Genomic DNA, 21,052 nt, shown 5'->3' with positions numbered 1-21,052 from the left:
AAGCGCAGAGAGAGACACACACATACACAAAGAAAAGGAGTCCAACACAGACAGACGATCATCAACATCTCGAATACACTCACACACCCAAGGACGACAACAACCCTGCAATACACAGCACAGCTGAACACAAAAACACGCATAAATCCCCCCCCCCCCCGGTGACTGTATCCAGTAGTACAACTGTACCCGGCTTTAACTTCAACTCCAGATCCAAGCAGAATGTTAAGAAGTTCAAATAAAGCGAGTTCACAATGGAGCCACAAGGATAGTCGTTCAGGGAGCGTCCTCTCAGGCCTACCAAGACAGCTGCCTCCCCTAATGGTGGCCGCTTGGAGCCTTAAAGCCTCAGCGCAACATGTGTCTCTCCCCCCTGGGAGTCCCTGCTGTACACTGTATTGGGTTTCACAGACACAGCCATGAAAGAGAGGGAGGGAAGAGAGAGAGAGGGGGGAGAGAGGCACTTAGAGACACTTGGCGAACGAACGACAAAGACGCCCTTTTTACCACCTGGTGTTACCGCGTGTCGACGGCGAGTCCATAGTCATTACACGCCAGTGCAAATACGCATGGTAATCAAGTGTAAACTCACACACACACAGATGGACAAGCACACACCATCTGGAAAGGTAGTCACTTCGGCGGTAATGAAGTGAACATCCAATGGTAGTTAGTAGGATCGGAAATGAGTTATTTTATTTAACATTTGTAAACGACTATCTTTTAAAATGAGTTTCATGTTTTTTTAATCTCTCCGATGGAATCTGTATTCAACATGTGTTGAGAGCGGAGTGAAACCAGTGCCAAGTGGAGATTGTGGCCCAGCAGAACCAGTGACAGAACGTGGCGAGGATGTTTGTTCAAGCCAGTGCTGAATCACAAAGTTTGCTTTTAATATCATATCATTAAAATGGAGTCCGCCAGGGCATGTGCGACCTCAAACCGGGCCCATGTCTAAACATCCATACAGTTATAGAGACAGCATTCATATTATTATTGTCTTGGAGGGTTGCTTTAAGAAATGATTCTGTGTGTAGCTTTTGGGTAAAGGTAAAGGATCGGAAAATGTATTTTTGTATGGCACACACACAGCATCTGAAATAAATTGTGGAGCTTAATTACATTTCTGTGGGAGATCTGAATCATACTGGCACACACACACCCACACACACACCCCCCCCCCCACACACACACACATACACAGTGGAAGCTATTTTCATTATTCAGTTAGGCTGACCATTGACCCCTCTACCCTCCAGGAAACCCTGGCCCAGACACCTGGCCAAGCGGCTGATAGCTGGGATTAGGCTGTCATCAATCAGCAGCGTGTACCCTCGGCCTTGTGTGTGTGTGTGTGTGTGTGTGTGTGTGGGGGGGGTTAGTGTGTCTGTGTGGGAGTGTGTCAGTGTACATGGCACCCTTTGTGGTGTTGTGTTACCTCCGTAAGACATTTGAGAGGCAGAATCAACGGACATAGACGGCATGTGCAGACAGAAGGGGACACACACACACACACACACACACAGACAGACACACACACACACAAACAGTTTCTGGCTGCCACTGCTGAACACCCTATGAACGCACTCTGAGAGCAGCTGTGCTTTATATTTGTTTTGTCGGTTCAAGATACTGCTCTGTCTTCCTTCAGATTCTCCCTCCCTGTAATAGGGAGGGACACCGAGAGACAATAGGGGGGAGAGAGAGAGAGGCAGACATTGAGGGAATAGAGGGGATTATAGGAAGGGAGCACAGCGTGTGGCGTGTGTGTGTCTGTTAATGGGTATCTCTAAGTGTGTGTGTGTGTGTGTGTGTGTGTGTGTGTTGATGGGTCGCTGTGTGTGTGTGTGTGTGTGCGTTCAGGTCAGTCCCATCACACTGATCAAAGCAGACTGAACCCGAGTGGTGTGTGTGTCTGTGTGTGTTGGGGGGGTGAATACCCTGGGGAAGCCATGACTGACTGACAGACAGGGTGAAAAACGAATGGGTGCAATGGAGAGGAGGAGGGAGGGGGGAGGGGGGGGGGGGCAGACAAAGGGAGATAGAGCAAAAATGAACGGACACAGGAAGGTCAGAGAGAGAGGGAGGAAGTGAGGCGACATCTTGACCATGTTCGTAGAGGGGAGGGCGAGGAGGGGGGGAACGGATCCAGGCAGAGACAAAAGGTGGAGAGAGGACCAGAACAAACAGAGGAAAAGAGAGAAAGCACACAAAAACAACTGATTTCATTAGACTGCGCCACAGGATGGGTGCTGCAAGGTCCCGTTAGCACAGCAAATCATTACACATTAATCCCATTAGAACCTATTAGCAAACAGGGGAACGGATCCATAATAACCTACGCACACACTTAGAGACGCAGCCGACACACACAGAAAGACACTGACACACACACACACATAGAAACACACACACACACACACACACACACCGTTAAACAGAGACAGAAACACTTGAAACACACACACACTCGCACAGAGACAGACAGACACAGAGACACAGAGAGACACAGAGACACACACAGCGTCTCTTTTGGGTTCTGTTTATTCCTCCGTATGAAACACAGCGCGAGAGGGACTGGGATTGGGTTCACAGCGCTTACAGCGGGGCGGGGAAGCAGCTCGCTATGCAAAGCAGTTCTCCTCCTCCCCTCCCTGCTGACTCCAACCCCACTCGGCTCCCCCGGCCTTGCCCAATTTGTGTGTTTTCGAATCAAAGTGTCTCTTAGGCTGTATAATCATAACACAAACGTGGAGGCAAGGTGGGGAGGACAGAAAGAGAGAGAGAGAGAGAGACTGTGTGTGTGTGTGTGCGCGCGTGAGTGTGCGGGTGTACGCAAAGGAAGGAAAACTGTAATTAATTTTCACCACTTGACGAAAACAAAACTGCAGAATTTGGTTTCCAAAGTTGGGGAAGTGTTTTTCAATTATTCATGAGTATAAGCGTGTATGTTACCAGCCCATGTGTTCTGATGTCTGTAGGCTGGTGGTCGGTGGGAAGGTGCAAAGGGAAAGGGCTTTAGGGGATCAACAGGCTGACAGTGGTGGAAGCTATCAAAATAAAAATCCCTTGATGGATTCTGCAAAGATTAAAGCCCTTTTCTGGGTATTGGGAGCGCAAAAAACATTGTACAGTTTCCTGAACTACATTCGAAAACAGCTGGCTGGCGGAAGTGCCCTGAAAGCAACAGGTTTCCAATGTGCAGACATGGATCCCAAACGCAAAAAATATTTTTGTTTTTTTATTCTTGGAGAATAAGCAATGCCTTCAGTCGGATGTGAAACAGATATCAAATGTCAACGTCCTGGAAATGTCGAGTGCATGTTGTACTGTTTGCAGTAGCTGTTCATGTAAGAGCTCAGCCATCAGCCTACGGTGGGGGTCCATCCCAGGAAGAGGGTGAGTGGAGGTACAGTGATGGTTCCCCGGGTCAGTAGTGGGTGGACTAGTCTGCTTCCTGGCTCCCTATTTGTTCTTGCCGAGGGTGCGTTGTTTCTCCGCGTGCTCCACCGTCTTCTCCTCCACGTAGAGGCCCTTGCGTCTTCGCACGGCGTTCATGTACTTTAGAGCCTGGTTGGCGGAGTCGGCCTTCTCCCCAAAGTGCAGGTACTCTTCTTCTGTGGTGGGGACCCAGTAGGGATCGCTGGCGATCACCTGAGAGGGAAAGCGTTGGAATTAGATAAACAGTAAATGGAATGCGAACATTTTTCGAACCACTGTAAATCTAACAACTCAAAGCGCTTTACAATTATTGCCTAACCTTCACCGATTCACACACCCATTCAAACACTGAAGGGTGTCTCAACCATGCAAGGCGACAGCCAGCTCACCAGGGGCGGTTATGTATCTCGCTTAGGGACACCTTGACACTCAGCTAGGAGGAAGTACCGGGGATCGAACTAGCAACCTTCAGGTTACAAGTAAACCTGCTCTACCTCCTGAGCCACTGCCGCACCAGAATAAAGTTTTTCCAAACACTCGATGTGGGTCTAGGCTAGGGGGTCAATTTCAAACCCACAATTGCACCCATGAACCAATTCAAGTGAGGCAAGAAAACGGTGGACAGCGGTTATGAGTCAATGTTGCTGACAGTGTTTGAGAAGCTTTTCAATGTACAGACAACAAACAACGAATAAGTCTCTATATGTCAGAATACTTCACAAAAAAAACTCCCATCAACTACTTTACAAATGTAATTTCATCATATTAAAAAATACATCATCAAGCCACCCCAGTAGCACCAAAACAGGAGCAGAACGTAGGATTAATTCCATGCACCCAGGCCTTGTGATAAACGGGACCATTGCACCCAAGCATTGCATCGAGGTAATAAAGAACCGTGGTCGGTCTTGGTTTAAAATTAGTTCCGATCATTTGAAATTTGAAATTACGATCGCCCTTTGTCGCTCGCAAGGACTCAAGGGAGGCACCGTTTATGTAAAGCCTGTACGGCATCTCGCTATGAAACAGAACATACATCAGCAGCTGTTGGGGGGGGGAAGGGGTGTTGGTGATGCAGTGCCTGCTGCACCATCTACACAAGAACCAAGATCTCAATGGCATGAACTGAGGCACACACAACAATGCCTGTACCAGTGCTAGCGGTAGGACTCTGCACCTGGAGCGGAGGGGCCTGTAAAGACCGAGCCCGCAGTGGCACTGGGACAGATGGCAGAGAGGGAGCCCCAACAATGGGCCGACCACAGGGGCTCACGCACACACACACACACACACACACACACACACACACACACACACACACACACACACACACACACACACACACACACACACACACACACACACACACACAGGCATAAGCCAAAGCACAATGGGTGCCAGTGGGGGGGTAAGGGTGCGAGGAGGAGGGTCCGACAGTAAAGGGCCTGAAGGACTGAATGAATGGCTGAATGAATGACTGGCTGAATGATGCCGGAGGGGCCGGACCAGCCCCCTTAGTGCGGCACAACGCTTGGCTTGGCATGCACAGAAGGAGTGACACGCAGCGGGCACGGACGCCTTTTGACGAGCATGTGTGCGGCTCACCCTGTACATGCACCGACAGACGGCCCAAGACTGCTACCTAATCAACCCTTCCATCAGACGTGTGGGGGGGGGGGGGGGTTGGGAGCCTGGCTTGGGTTTATATTGTATTTCTAAAGCCTGTGCTTACTCCATCGTTGTTGTACTTCTGGGCTAGCGTTTTTGCCCCGTTTTTGGCTGCAATTTTATTAAATGAACCGGAAAGGTTCTTTCCCCTAGGGTACGTCTTGTCTATTACGTTAGACGTTGTTTTCTGCCTTTGTTAACCTGGGTAGGTTGATTGGATGTCCTTGCTTAGTGAAACCCAGTCTAAAAAAAACCCAGTAAAAAAAAAATACACTTGATGCAACAACCTCTTTTTTTTGTTTTTTGATTCAGATGGGTGAGTTAGGCAACATGATACAATAACCAGGGCATGTTATTGTTCAATACGAGGGACACTGGATTAATAAACGTTACCCAACCCAGAATAACATTTGCTCCACTTCACCATTAAGAGCAAGAGCAAAAAAAGCGAAGCGAGCCCGATTGCGTTCCTTTTTATTCTCTCTTTGTTGAATAGAGGAAATAGAAAGAATGGCGTCCATACTTGAGCACACCCCAGTAATACACGTCCATTCACAGGACAAGCAAAAGAGAAACCAGCAGGCAGATGCTTGCTCCTGGAGCCGCACAATACCAGACTTACATTCACATGTTCATGCTTCGCTCTCAGGCTCCATTCTGATGGAAATCTAATGTAAACGTCCCGGACCTGGTCCCGTCCGGTCACACAACAACGCCACATTCAAATCTTGGCCCTGCTGCTCTCGGCTGCCATTCACATGCTAATACCACATCCCCCACCTCTCCCACTGCTGCCCACGACAACTGCTGACATTGGACCCAGCAGGTTTGCAAAGTAATGAAGTGTGTGTGTGATTCTGTGTTTGTGTGTGTGTGTGTGTGTGTGTGTATGTATGTGCATGTTTGAGTGTACACGTGTACTTGTTAGAGTATGTGTGAGTATTAGTGTGTGCCTGTGTGTGTGTGTGTGTGTGTGTCTGTGTGTGTGTGTGTGTGTGCGTGTGTGTGTGTGTGTGGGTGTTTGTGTGGGTGTCTGGGGGTGGGGCTGTGAGTGTGTGGGTGTGTGGAGGTAGAGGGGGTAGAAACTCATGGTCTTTGGTGTTCTGAGCAGGCGTCTGAGGGACAACCAGTTGAAATTAAATAAGACAGCCAACTCTTAATCAGGCAAACAAAGCATTTTCGTGACGGTTTACTGGTAAGGGGGTGAAGTGTTTGAGTGTGTGTGTGTGTGTGTGTGTGAGAGTCTGTGAGTGTGTGTGCTTGGGGTGTCGAGTGACGTTTGGTGATCCAGAATTCAGATCTGGTTTCGCGTTCCATCATGGAGTCCAGTTCAGTTATTTCAACGGGATGCAGACAATGTGAAACAGCAATTAGAGTTTATCTTCTGCAATCTCATGAATTCCCAAGTAAAACGCGATATTGAACCCGCGAGAAATACAACGCTATTGGGCCGTGAAAATGTGAAGAAAATAATTGCTTTGAGTAGTCCTTTGCCTGCATGGTATGGGTATGGATGGGAAGGTGATATCATTGGTTGAAATATTCAAAATGTTTACCTGCAATGGTGAATGACTCAGGGGTCTATGATTGCATAGAAGTTTGCATGCAGGATTTTTATATTGCATAGATGGGTGGTCTAAATCGAGTCAATCTAACCTAAATGATTTTAGTGGGAAGCTGGTATAAGGAATAAGTCTGTGCAAAGGTACAAATGTATAGGTGCACGCACGTGTGTGCGTGTGCGTGTGTTAAATCAAACAAAAGCAGTATGCTGTGTCTATCTATCTAACAATTCCCCAGTCCCCGTATTACAGGCATAGAAAAGCTCCAAACTGCTTTGCGTAGAGTTTGCTAGTCAGGATGTTTGGTGCACACAAGGGAAGAACAGGCTTGTGGCGCCAGAGTCCACACCGCATGGAGGGTTAGGCAGAGAGGTAGTAGGGGGGGCTGGGAGGTTAACAGGCTTTTCAGAATTACACACATCAGATCCAGGCAGGGCAAATAATGTCCTGTTCAGTACGACGCGACAAAAGAAGCAATAGGACAGAGGTGTTCTATGAATGATGGTCCACAAAGTGAACCCAACAGAAGAGTTCTCAGGTTAGACTGCAAAATTGATTGTTTCTGCTTGCTTGTTCTCCATCAAGTGTATTCGTGTGTTAGACACAATGTGTTTGTGCGTGTGCGTGTGTGCGTGTGCGTGGTCAGATCTTGCCATTAACTGATCCCTATTAAAACTCTGTCCTTAAACTTACTGGTTGACTGAGCCACAGACTCACGCTACAAATACTATGATACAACTAAACATGCTCACCATGCGATTATGTGCCCAGGTGCAGGACATTAATGTGTAAGCACACTCCGACCTACCTCTCTTAAATTATTTGTAAATATTATTTGATTACATGCAACTGAACAGCCATATCAGTTGAGAACAACAGAATCCCCTATGGTGACTTCACTATACGCCTGAGGTCTGGTTTTGCTGCCAGTGTGGTTCTGGTTCCAGTGTTACGTGTCAGGGTAAGACAGCACGAGAACACATTCTGACATCACCTACGCAGAGTTCGGCAAAGTAGTCAAAAATATTGTCAAAATGACAGTCCGGCAGGCACGTCACACAAGACTTATACTTGGGTATAAAGACGATGAAAAAGAAAAACGGAAATGAAAATTGTCAGTATACAGTATTTCATCTCTTGCTACGGTAAATTGCACACTGCAATCTTTTCTGTGACTCACTGAACTACTAACAAAGTGTTCCTGTCTGATTGCATCGGCCACCTCACAATGGAAAAATAGCTTCAGTCATGCATGGAGATATGCCATCAGACTTGTAGTGCTTTCAAAACACATTTTAATGTAAATCTGCTGTATGATGCCGTAAGTCCTTTGAAGGTGAATCTAAATAAAAACCCTTTTCTAAGATTTTAAAAGTATTTTTAGCTTTTTATTGGATTTTTATTGAGTATTCGAAATGGTGCTGTGTGTCTCTTAGGATTGGATGACTCGGTTTTCTAATTGTCGAATCTCAACGGATAATCGTTAGACTTTTAGGATTGGTTGATTTGTTTTTGTAATTGTCGAATCCCAACAGATAATCGTTCGGTCTTCCAAATGAATTTTACAAATGAGTGTCTGTAGATAAAAAAAAGTCAATTCATAGTGCATATCTTTCCGTGGCTGATTCTGAGCCAATGGAGATCAATGCTGCAGTATCGTGCTTTCATCAACTGATCGTTTATCCGATTAATTTAAAATGTGATTTTAATAACTTAAATAGCAAAACTACACCATCACGTAGGATTGTTGCATGGACACCAGTGGCTTTCGGACCCACTCATCGAACTTTAATGTTTCGAAGACGCACAGGTTCCATAGCATGAGGGTAGACCTACTTCCAAATATGACTAAGCAATTACTCATATCATATCGGTTCAAACGTTGCGGAATGTTTTGAGGAAATTGCACAGCGGGACTAGAGCTAATCAACAAAGAGAGAATAACACAAGCGCTTTCTGTGACGGGAAAAGGAAAAAACATCAAAACCTTCTTCTATTCATGTTCATGAAATTGCCAGCCCATTATTGGAGATGTTTGCTATCTTTTGGCCTCGTTTAAACTTTGAAATAGCTGCTTAAGATGTTGGTTATTAAACGTGTAACCCCTCTAAATCCCCCCCCCTCCAGCTCCCCCAACATCATGGTTATCCCCGGTGAATACGAACTTAAAACCACGAAAACACACCCAAACGCATGCCTAATTATTGACTCGTGTAGAGAGAAGCATTGACACAGAAGTCAAAATAGACTTGTGCTTTAGCATTTTGATGCGCATGGTACGCCAGTCGGCTGCGTGTGGAGCAGCTCTCATCGATTAGAGTGGGAGCGTTTCCTTACGACTCGACACAAGGCCGTGCAAATCAAAGCTGCACTTTTGTGCTTAGTCTAGCAGGGCGGGGGGGGGGGGGGGTTCTATTTAACCTTTTAACATTGTACTCTTTTACATCACATTTCTCTTTCAAACGATTTCCTTTCACTGTCCTTTTATTGTTTTTTGGAACGTTAATCTGATCCCTATTAAAACACCCCTGAATGTAGAACTGGGTCATTACTCGGACGGGTTGACTGAGCCACGGACTCGCGTTCTGAATACATTTAGCAAACATGCTCACCATGCGATTATGTGTGCAGGTGCAGCACATTAATGCTAACGGACACACCTCTCCTAAATTATAAGTCATTATTATTATTTGATTACATACAACTGAACAGGCATATCAGTTTTGTGTGAGGCACTATGAATGGTCAATGACGACTGCAGATAAAAGAGCGAGCTCAATACCTCCCAGTGGCTGAAGACCAGCTGGGGACTGGCGAGCCCACTGGTGCGTTTCCGGATCTCGTCAGCGAAGCCGAAGCTCTCGGCCACGGGCAGCACCGCGCTGATCAGGAACATGTCCGTCCCCTCCTTCATCTCCTCGTGGAGCACCCGGCCCTCCCGCTTCCCCAGCACCCCGTACACACGCCCTGTGAGGGGGAGAGGGGGAGAGGGGGAGAGAGAGAGAGAGAGAGAGAGAGAGAGAGAGAGGGCAGAGGGAGAGAGAGAGAGAGAGGGCAGAGGGAGAGAGAAAGGGGGAGAGAGAGAGAGAGAGAGAGAGAGGAAGAGAGAGAGAGTGAGGAAGAGGGAGCGAGAGAGAGAGAGAGAGAGAGAGAGAGAGAGAGAGAGAGAGAGCAGAGGGAGAGAGAAAGGGGGAGAGAGAGAGAGCGAGAGAGTTAGAGAGAGAAGAGAGAGAGAGAGAGAGAGAGAGAGAGAGAGAGAGAGAGAGAGCAGAGGGAGAGAGAAAGGGGGAGAGAGAGAGATAGAGAGAGAGAGAGAGAGAGCAGAGGGAGAGAGAAAGGGGAGAGAGAGAGAGAGAGAGAGAGAGAGAGAGGGAGAGAGTTAGAGAGAGAAAGAGAGAGTTAGAGAGAGAAAGAGAGAGAGTTAGAGAGAGAAAGAGAGAGAGAGAGAGCGAGAGAGGGAGAGAGAGGAAGAGAGAGAGAGTGAGGGAGAGGGAGAGAGAGCGAGAGAGAGCAGAGGGAGAGAGAGAGAGCGAGAGAGAGAGAGTGCAGAGGGAGAGAGAGAGGGAGAGGGAGAGAGAGAAAGAGAAAGGGGGAGAGAGAGAGGGAGAGGGAGAGGGAGAGAGAGAGAGAGAGAGAGAGGGAGAGGGAGAGAGAGAGAGAGCGAGAGAGAGAGAGCGAGAGAGAGCGGAGGGATAGAGAGAGAGAGAGAGAGAGAGAGAGAGAGAGAGCGCAGAGGGAGAGAGAGAGAGAGAAAGACAGAGAGAGAGAGAGAGAGAGAGAGAGCAGAGCGAGAGAGAGAGCGAAGGGGGAGAGAGAGAGAGAGGGAGAGACAACGGAGAGAGAGAGAGAGAGAGATAGAGTGATGGAGGGATAGAGAGAAATGGTGGGGAGAGATTTAGACAAAGAGACAGAATTTAATATAATACCCGCATACTTATCACTGTATATACATTTGTAGATGGAAATGTATCGTAAGTTTGCCCATTGATTTAATCATACATTATTTGCACATATATTTCAGTCTCATTTGACTTAATTGCCAATGTACAGTTCCCGTGGCAATAAAGTCCTTTGCATTGAAAGGAAAGATACATACAGCATTGGCAACATTATACATACCACATTAATCGCATATCAAGTTTATTCTACACATATTCAATACAATTCATAAAATATGTACGTAATGCACACACACATATTCCACACGCCCTTAGAGCTCAGGGCTAACTGCTCTCAGAAGGATTCCTCGCCTGAATTACAACATCAACAGTGTGATAATGTGTTGTGCCTCATCTCCTTTCCCAACAGGATTCTCTCACTTTGCAACCAAAACTGAACCCTTTGCAGCGGATTAACAGCCTTCTTGTGAATGGCTAAGTCATGAATCAGATCATCAATCAACATTGTATTACTCATCCGCCAGAATTGGTTATAAATAAGGTGTTAATGATTGCAACTTTAACGTGCGAAGCAATTAAGCGATGCTCCATGCATGGCTATGAAAAAGATAGCACTTGTGCAGTGCACGCACAGGCACACACACAAAAGGCAAAGCTCTACCCCCCCCCCCCCCCCCACACACACACAACTACAGACAAGACTCACATGTACTTTGGTGTGGGGGATTAGCTAAGGGAGAAGTGTAAATTAACTGAGCTCTGCAAACCTTTTATCTGTCACCACCCATTCCCTCACAAGCACACACATACACACACACACACACACACACAAAGAACATACAAACGCACACACACCCAGATATACCCGCGGAGTCTATTGATCAGCTCCATCTATAGAGCGTTATGCTAACAGTGTTAGCCCCTGGATGGATGCACATCCACTCATACATATGCAATCAGTTTGTTGGGGGCAGGATCAATAGCAATCATAGTGCAGTTCTAGCATTCGGTGAATATCTATAGAGACAGAGGTTGATTTATGAAGGTAAAATGGGTGGGGAGCCCCTTATACCCTGACCTAGAAGCAATTGGATGCACTATGAATCCAAGATCTTCCTGACCGGCCGATATGAAATATAGAATCCCCGTATTAAGAATAATCAGAATAGATTAATGTTTAGTAATGGCAATACATCTCAATTACAGTGTCAGATGACAGCGTAGTACATAAAGTATACACCTCCAGAAGCACATCTTATTGGACAGTGAGGGAATTTAGAAGCTTTGGCAGAAGTAAAAGAACGAGAAACAAACAAGCTTATTTGGATGAAGCCCAAGTTCTTTCACATAGCGTGAGCGTGGGGTGTGCGTGTGTGTGTGGCTGCGTGTGCGTGTATGTCCGTTTATGTGTGTGTGTGCGTACGTGCGTGCTATGGTGTGCGTATTTGATGAAGGGGTAGGGGGTTAATGTGTTGGTTCAACCGACAAAGTGCTACTTGGTCTAATGAACCGCTTTGGCAGCCTAACAAGCCGAGAGTTATTGTTTACCAATGAGCTAAAGAATTTTTCAAGCCTCATTTTCATCTTAATGGCTTTCAGAGGGCAACGATTTCAAGGGCCGTTGTTGAGAATTAGTCGTGGCACAGCTAGGGAGCGGGGAAGGTGGTGGCTTGACATTTTAAGAAGCAGCGGCTTTTCTCGTCCTTAAATCTGTAAAAGGGTAAAGTGAGGCAACCAAATGTACCTCACTTTCTGGGTTGAGATACTCGAGAGTATTGGCATGATAGTGTGTGCATTTGGAAGGCCACTGTGTCGTGCAGCAGAACATAGTGACCGTGGCGTTCAATACATCCTTTATGGTATGCATAAATGTTGCGGCCAATGTTTGGCTTGGGGGTCCTACGAAAGTGACGCAGGTTCTTGATGTTCGGAAATACGTTTGCTGGCATTTGTTTGTCACAAATAAAGATATATTTACATTTACATTTAGGGCATTAAGCAGACGCTTTTATCCAAAGCGACTTACAATAAGTGCATTTGTTACAATAAGTATATATGTAGGATTGAGGGGTGGGCGAAGGTATCATAGGTGATAATCACTCGCTAACTTCAGCAACTGTGGTAATGAAGCCAGAGAATGGCTAGCATGTTTTGGGTAGATTGTGAATATATGTTGTTATTATACATTGTGACTCATACATGAATATACAAACAAATGTCCTCTTATTTTATGTTTGCATCAACATTTCCTTATTTTATTAGTACCCATGATTTCGAACCACCAAGGTTTTCTTATTCTTTCTCTTCTCTTAGGTAAGACATTTTTCCAAGAAAGAAAAATACGTTTTCACAGGACCATAAAAATACGTATGAATGTAAAGTAATCAAATTTCAATGATACCATGTTTCGGAGTAATTATAATGATTCAATTATTAAGAAATGTGGGCTTAAGAAATACTTTTCGTCCATTGATCCCAATCAAGCCTATAAAAACCCTTGGACGATACCACGCGCACTCAGCTGAACGGCTTACGCAGGGAACGTGTTTCAGAGATCACACAGATCTATCTGATGATACAGCTGGATGGCTGTTGAGCTGTGTCAGATTGCCAACAGCACTAAATTTTGACTTTTGCAATACTCCAGAGCCCCGACCTAGGCGGCACGCACGCTGGACCAATCCCCTGCCTCCACACCTGCAAGTACTTAGCGCACTCAAGAGTTTAGCCGCAGGAGCCTTTCCGAGAGAGGTCAGGCCCTCCGGTATATTTTGAGACATCATATCATGCGTGCCCCGGTACATGACGTTTCCGTACAGCACTAACTAATGGTCAAATCTTAAGAGATGCCTTTCTTGACATAGCTCTAATCCCGAATATCATTGGCAGGGTAGACGGTACCCCACATACGCATCGAAGCACCCTCTCCATGTCCATTCCTATTCCTCAAACACTAAGCAGTACCACTTCATTACTTCAATAGTAGTATTGGAGGCAAACTGCCCCTTAGTGAATGTCGTGGGATGTTGCCCAAGGGGAGCACGCCCTTTGTGCTGCATAACAGCCCAGCCGGATGTGTCTGGCTAAGGAGCTGCTGGAGATGGGTGTCTGATGGCCAAGTGGTTATAAATAATGGAAACCACCATCCAGTTTAACTTTGATAAAAACTCAACTTTATAAAACATTCACATAGCTGACCGAGGTTATGCCCCCACTCCATGACTCAAGACCCGGGTCGCAAACACCCGGATCCGACAGGATAGTTCATCACAACCACCGTAACGCTCACAATCGCTCCGTTGTCGCGCACACAACTGGAGCGGTGAAGGCCAGACAGAAGGGCCTTGGTTGTTGGTGGAAAGCGTCTATACTCCCTGGAGAAAGCCAGTCTAATCCCAGCCTCCTAGCCTGCTGTATGCTACTCGATGTGGCCGTGAGACGTGGCCAGCCGGTTCCAGGTCAGATACCCCCTGTGGAGGAAATACCGGACCAGCGTTGGAGGCTCCCTATGGAGATGCTCTCATCGTCATTGACGGCTCATGAGGCAGGATAGAATATGTGGTTGTATACCTGTGGCTCTGTGAAGCCCTTTGAGACTGTAAAAGGTGGTTTCAGCCTTTCAATTAACTTTGACTTTAAATTGGGCAAATTACATATACGGAATTCCAGTTAATTGCCCTGCCACACTTAATTTTGATTTGCTTTTGAGTGCTTCGGTAATTTTTATGGAAAACCTAAAAAAAGGTTTTCCATTGAATTCTTAAACACAGAAGTCATTCAAATGAAGGTTGTGGAAAAAGCTTGTAACGTTGAGAGAATCGGTCCTTGATTTCGCAGGCCTGAGACAACGTGGGTCCGAGAGAAAATGTGGCCTTCAGGCCCGGCACCTTGTGATGAGGAGGCACTTGTTTGGCCTTCTTTTGAAAATAATATGAAGAAATATTGTCTGTGTCGGGGCGTAAGAGCTGATATACCTGGAGCGGCATTAAAGTCAAGTGGAGCGTCTACGTCGACTGCTGTCGATGCCGACCCTCCTTGAGTTCTTAGGTCTGCTTGGGAGACCCAAGCAGGCTCCTTGTGTATCACTTGGCTTGGGCAATGTGTTTGCTCCCATTTGAATGTCAAACCGTTTTTCTCTTAATTTCATTACTGTGTGTCCCCTCTGGTGATGTTGAAAATGCAGCAATGTTTTGCCATTGCTAGGATTTAGACTTTCCTGTGACGCCAGTACTGACGCTCTGGAAAACCACGTTTACTTTCGCTGAAGTGTATTCATCAGTTTGTCAATTTCACTGCCGCTGAAATTCTCCTTCCTACAGCCTTTTTTGGTGGCATCTCTACAATACTTGGGCATGCGCCAGAGTAATACACATGGCACAACACCTGCCCTTAGTGTTTAGGGGCGTTACCTAAGCTAATAAGAACAATCAGCAACCGTAATTCATGATAAACTAGGAATCATAATTTAGCACAAATGAAGGCAGATTTTGATAATTAGGAAAGATGGTGGTACCTGCATGAGGCTATTTTTTAATACATGTTTTAGTTGATCGTCTACCTAATACAAACGTTGCAAAGTGATCAATAAATGGGATCAACGTAAAATGACCATTCAGCCATCAGAATGAGAGCGCGCACGTAGGATTGCCAAGCCTGAACACTGGCTGAGGGATTTATGAACCGACACAGTGCCACACTTTTAACTGCGACTGTGAGTGGCTCCATGCTATTTCTAACCAAATTCCCATTTTAGGAGGCCACATGGTAAATCTCTTAGATCATAAGTTCCTCTGAACCCCCCCGCCGAGAAACACCTTGGTAAAGTGTTCTAGTGCTGGCCTTGTCACTTTCACAACCACTCTTGCACTTTAGCATGTCCCGGTTATGCACGGGGGCGTTTCTTCTGTGGCAAAGATATTGCATGATTTCCACAGTGCACAATAACTGGCTGGGACAAGCCCAGAGTGGGTAACCAAGCCAGAACATTTAAATCAAGAAAGCAGTGGGGAAAGGAACAGACAATCCAAAGACAAATATGCAACTCTAGAGCTAAATAAGCTTTTGTGTGGTACAATAAATGTATGCCTCTGGTGTAATATTGTTAGTTCTAAATATACAAAGATGATATCTTAAATACATAATTAAATGCGTAATTTTTGCAGCAATTTAATTGTATTTATGTGGCAATTCAACTTTGGATGGCATGTTTCAATTGATCTCAGCCTCTGTCCAAAACACAACATTTATCCAAAGCCACTTGTAAAGGCTTAGTTATTGTTCCATGTTTTCGCAACGCAAGGGGATTTACGTACCCTCCTTGCGTCGACCGCAAGGGTCTGACGTGCGCCTCCCAAAAAGTGTAACCTTTCGTCGGGGAGAGGCAGCAGCAAGGGCTGTGATTGGTCCGCTGACGTAAACCCCGACGCAGAGCCAAGACAGGTTCGCGACTGCGTGCTCATTGCGTTGCGTCAACCATAACGATGCCTTATGTCTCCTTGGATTAAAGCATTTAGGAGAAGACTGAATGTGACCCTTCCTCAGTGCCGTGCGCGGTGCTCGTGCTCACTCACCCAGCACCTCGGCGGTGGCCATGATCTCACAGGTGTACATGGCGGCCATGAGTCTCTGGGGCCGGGCCTGGAAGGCGTGGCGACACGCCTCCTTCATGACGGCGATGAGCTGGCCCGACACCGGCCCGTAGCAGCCGGCCGACCCGGCCCCCGCCCAGTGCCGGGTGACCTGACCGGGGCCCGCCTCCTCCTCCGGGGCGGCCGCCGCCTCCGGGGCGGCCGCCGCCTCCGGGCCGGCGCCGCCGTCCCCCGGGGCCACCTCCCCCGCCTCCGCCCCTTCAGAGTCGGGAGCGGCTGCCGGGGACGGGGGCTCCGGCCGGGCCTGGGTCTGCTGGAGGTCCCACCTCTCCACGGAGAAGCACACCCCCATCAGGGGCTCCTCGCACATGGGCCCCGAGAGGGTGGCCAGCTGGAAGCCGCTGACGATGCTGTTGTCCAGGTCCCGGAGGGCCGCAGGCGGCGGGGCGCAGGGCTCCGCCCCTTTCTCGGCGGGGTCCAGGCACTGCCACACGGACGGCCGCTGGTAGCCCTCCACGCTGTTGAGCAGGATGTTGGGGCCGTACCTGAAGCGCCATCAGAACGTTATGCATTATTAACTACGAGCCAGAAAGGTCGTCATCACTGTCAGAGGTAAGATTGATTAAAGCTATGAATTATCTGATATATCGTGCTATTAAAGGGGAATTGGCGTGCCTCGCCATTTTTTCTAATATAAGACAGTAAAAATCACGATCTGCGTCATAAACTCTTGAAAAATGTGCCGTTAATCTAGACCACTGATGGTCCATTCTAATAGGGCCAATGAGGTGAATGGTCCAACGTTTCAGTGCTTTCTCAGTAGGAGACAGTAATAAGCCATTAAAGGACCTGCGCGGCCCAAAGGCCCAGATGTGCTCCACCGCGTTCTTCCACTTGTGGCCCTGCAGCAGGGCTGCCAGGCGGGCCTTGAGCTGGGCGATGTCCTCCAGGGTGCGGGGGCTGACCGTAAGACTCCTGCCCTCTCTCAGGGACATGTTGACCTGCTCCAGGGTCCGCACCAGCTCCGAGCTGGCCTCCAGCAAGCGGGTCACCTCTGACACGGCAAAACAAACAGTTTAACTCATTGGGACGGACAGAAAAAAATAACTTCCTCGCCTCTCTCTATTACGCCTGTAGGCTATCGCAGTTAGACGCCCAAAATCAAAATCAAATGTTTACCCATTTACTGGGAGCATTACAAATCATAACAATATATAACAATAACACAAAACAAAAAGATAATAAGAATTATGTCCACTTCTGTTCAGGTATGTCAAAACAAAAATTGCTGGTGATGACTCCCAGCAAAAAGGTACTGGGTTCAATCCCCATGTACACAATCTACCTGTCGGCGTCCTGTAGCAAGACGCCTCTTCGATTCCCTATTTGCTCCTTAACGGCTCCAACGGACGGAGCTCCTTACCCGCGGGCAGGGGGATGGCGCAGACCCCCACGGTGGCCAGTCTGTTGGGGGTGGTGATGGTCACTAGCCCCCCCGGGTCCACGTGGAGCGTGTCGGAGAAACGGCTCTGTGGCGCCTCTTCCTTCACCTTGAAGAGAAGAAAACAAAAAACAGAGGTTCAGATAGAGACCTGCACAAACGGTCGCACAGTGGGGGAGATCAATTAAGTGCAAGTAAGACCCCTCTAACTATATTGTTTATTTTGAAGATGGACTTGTTTTGGATCTATCTGGAAACTATAAACACAGTTCTCTTATTTTTATGCCCCTGTTGATTGCTTGCCAGTGTGAAACGTGTGTGTGTGTGGTAAAACATCCACACACACACCTGACTTCTTTGATGTTGTTTTCATTATATTTTGGTTACACAAATATTGAACCATTTTATTTTCATTTCTTAGTACTCTAGACATTAGGAGTCATCAAATCAGATTGGGTTAGGATTGCTAGCTCACTCAAATAGTCGACACTCGACAGACACAGACAGACGCGCAGACAGATACAGACACACAGTCTCACCTGGTGGATGATAGCCGTCTTGTGCTGTCTGCCCAGCTCTTCATTAACCATGTCTAACTTGGGGGGCCGCACCACAGTCTCCCTGAACGGGATTATGGGCTTGGAAACTGTGATTTCAATTTTAGCAAACCTACAAAAATAAGCAGACAAGTTGAAATAAGGTTGAATACCAATAGATGAGAACTCGTTCAAGCTGCTACATCAATACTGTTTGTTTTCAGTTTGTTTTCAGAGTCGATGCAACTCTGTTTACCTTTTGATCCGGTGCCAAATTCCTTCTAACTAAATTAGAATAGGAATCAATGATCTCAAGCCTTTTTGGTCACACTAATGTGTAAAACAACAAAAGTAAGATATAAAATGTAGCCAAAAGGAAGTATGCCAGAATTAACTACAATCAAAAAATAACTAAAGTTGCGGGCAAGAGAGGACAGCAATCTCGCAAGCAGGATAAATAATTAAGAAGATGACGGCTTTGGCAGTTGGAAATATAATACTAATACATTTTTTCTGGTCTAGTGATACGAAAATAAGACGTTTATTTCAAAACCGTAGAGGATATAAAATAGAATCACGCTCGGCCAGTTAACTACTAATGCTTTAGTTAAAATACTTGTCATACATTATGAACTTTTATGAACAAATTTTGATTCCCTGTTCAAAACAAGCACAAGGGAAAGCTGTGAATAACAAGGGAAACTAATTCCCCAGTGTGTGACTGCCACGGGCACCACAATGCAACCACCGTCTCTAAGTCAATAGCCACATCAGGGCAGGCTGTGCAGACCGTTGAAACGAAGCCGGTCTGCTTGTCTGTGTCCGCCCTTTTTCACCCTGCTAACGACTATCCCAAAGTTAAACATACACCCCAAGGTAGGTTGCTAGTACACAAATTAAACCAGCTTTACAACGGGGGTTGACAGTTGAGGGATCTATCTTGTACGGCTGTTAGGAGGAGCGACACAGTGGAAAGCCTTGTGCAGTGGCTCTCATCCAAGTGGCACCGAGTAGGTCGTCTGGGGACAACACATGCTCAGGCCCCAGAGCACGCTGCTACGGGCTGGAGCTACTTCAGCAACCCCCGTTTCACACGTAGGCTACTAAGTGCGTCTGTAAACAGGAGTGGCTTCCAGTGGCACGCAGTCTCGCCCAGAGCCCGGGACGCAACATTAGCCCACCACAATAGCCCCACAACAACAACAGTCGACCGTTTCAAATGAAAATGTTGTCAAATCAAAAATGCTGACCTAGACAAAACCACCAGATTTAATTGCCCACATTCAAACCCACAAGGTTGCTTTCGTTTATTTCTTTATTTTTCTTGGACAATGTGCAAATATAATAACCGGCAGCGTCAAAGCGAGGTGATGCATTTTACAGCATCGTAGCGTAATGCTAATTTCCATCTGCAGTCCCAGGGGAGGCAAGCAAATCATTACAAGTTTGTTTATTATTATAACATGTAATAAAACCAGTTAACAAATTGACAGCAGCATCATTCCGGATACACTATGGAATTTGCAGACCAACCACAGTGCATCGAGCCCGGATCGGCGATGCAACATTCATTACTTAGTTTGGTTTGAATAGAGCAGTGTCACAGCTACTCGAGTGCAAACAACCACAGACCAGAGGGGGGAGGCTGAGGGGGGAGTGGGGAGGAGCATGCTGAGAAGGGGGAGGGGTTGGCGCGTGTGCCAATTACAGAGTAATTAGCGGGGCATCTCTTTGTCGAGCTGCTGGTCTGAACTGCGGCTTCACGAGTCCTGCGCAAACGCTCCTCCGTTGAACCGGGGGTCATGAGGTCACGAGGGTGTCATTAAAACCTGTGTGTGTGTGTGTGTGTGCACGTGTATGCGTGTGTGCCTGCGTGCGTGCGTGCGTGCGTGTGTCGCGGCCTGTAGCAGCCGGGGATGGGGGACGGAACTAGGACAACATCTTGATTCTGTCAAACAGGATCGTGTCAACTGAAGGCAAAATATACAGACACAAGCACAGGCCCGAGCAGAAGCACAAACATGGGATGTTTGGACGCGTAATCCATTTAAGAGCCCTTAGCATCAGGATGCACAACACAGAGTAGAGCTAATCCTGCTTCTCCTCACTCACCTCAACCGTGTACCGTGCTTCTCCCTCCTTCCCTTCCTCCCATCCCTCCCTCCCCCATCTGCTGAGTTGTTTATGGAGTCAGGAAACAGGTCACCGCAAGTTTCTAGGAAATCGCTAGAACTCGCCGTCAGGAAAAAGAGAAGCCCTAGCCATGATGAACTCGAGAATATAGGCCTGTGCTGTCAGCGCAGGCCAGGGTAGCATACACAGACAGAAGACTGTGACCTGTATACCCAGTTGAAATGAGTTTTACACGATGTAGAGATGATAAGAATGGCATTGAAGAAATCTCATCATCGAATGCAGTAACGTTTGGTTCCCAGGGCAAGAGTTCACCCCTTCTCCCGGACTCGCTTGCTGTCCTGACTTTGTGAAATAGAGCCTTTTTATTCCCAGAACCTTCCCCTGCCCTCACTTGGCCTTCTGGTGTGTCCATCGCTGCCCCCTCGTCTAAACGGCAGCTGTTACACACTACTGAAAGAGCACGTGTGCAGTGTGCACTCACACACACAAACACACTCCCAACCACTCACACACAGAGCGGTGCTTTGAATGCCCGACACGACATGACTTGGCAGTTGACCCACTTCTGAGGACAGAGTAAGCCTGAACGGGTGAGGCAAGAGGGAGATAGAGACAGAATCGTTCAACTGTCAACAAACTACTTCAATTGAAACGTAATATTATGGTTATGTTTAATCATATATATATATTATTCTGTTTCAACGTTCTGCTGACAAAATAAATATTGTCCATGAAATGATAGCTTTCATATAGTCAAATAAAGAACCACAGCGTGCCACAA

The 21,052-nt window shown here is 47.0% G+C and overlaps 1 protein-coding gene across 2 annotated transcripts in view; it reads right to left on the bottom strand.

Annotated features, from left to right (window-relative positions):
* Window positions 1-2,599: 2,599 nt before the first annotated feature.
* efl1 (elongation factor like GTPase 1) overlaps window positions 2,600-21,052 on the bottom strand; it is a 69,456-nt gene continuing 51,003 nt past the window's right edge. For both annotated transcript variants that reach the window (XM_079736241.1, XM_079736242.1), the window contains exons 18-23: window positions 18,139-18,268; window positions 17,582-17,708; window positions 17,008-17,212; window positions 16,141-16,703; window positions 9,454-9,638; window positions 2,600-3,654 (exon numbers count right to left, since the gene is read on the bottom strand). In XM_079736241.1, coding sequence (XP_079592367.1) covers window positions 3,466-3,654; window positions 9,454-9,638; window positions 16,141-16,703; window positions 17,008-17,212; window positions 17,582-17,708; window positions 18,139-18,268 — 1,399 coding nt within the window. In that variant the 3' untranslated portion in view covers window positions 2,600-3,465. The remainder of the gene's footprint in view (window positions 3,655-9,453; window positions 9,639-16,140; window positions 16,704-17,007; window positions 17,213-17,581; window positions 17,709-18,138; window positions 18,269-21,052) is intronic.

The sequence above is a fragment of the Pollachius pollachius genome (genome assembly GCF_949987615.1).
Source record: "Pollachius pollachius genome assembly, chromosome: 5".
NCBI classification, from domain to species: domain Eukaryota; kingdom Metazoa; phylum Chordata; class Actinopteri; order Gadiformes; family Gadidae; genus Pollachius; species Pollachius pollachius.
Note: the sequence above shows the minus strand (reverse complement) of the source record. Positions and strands in the feature narration are given on the sequence as shown.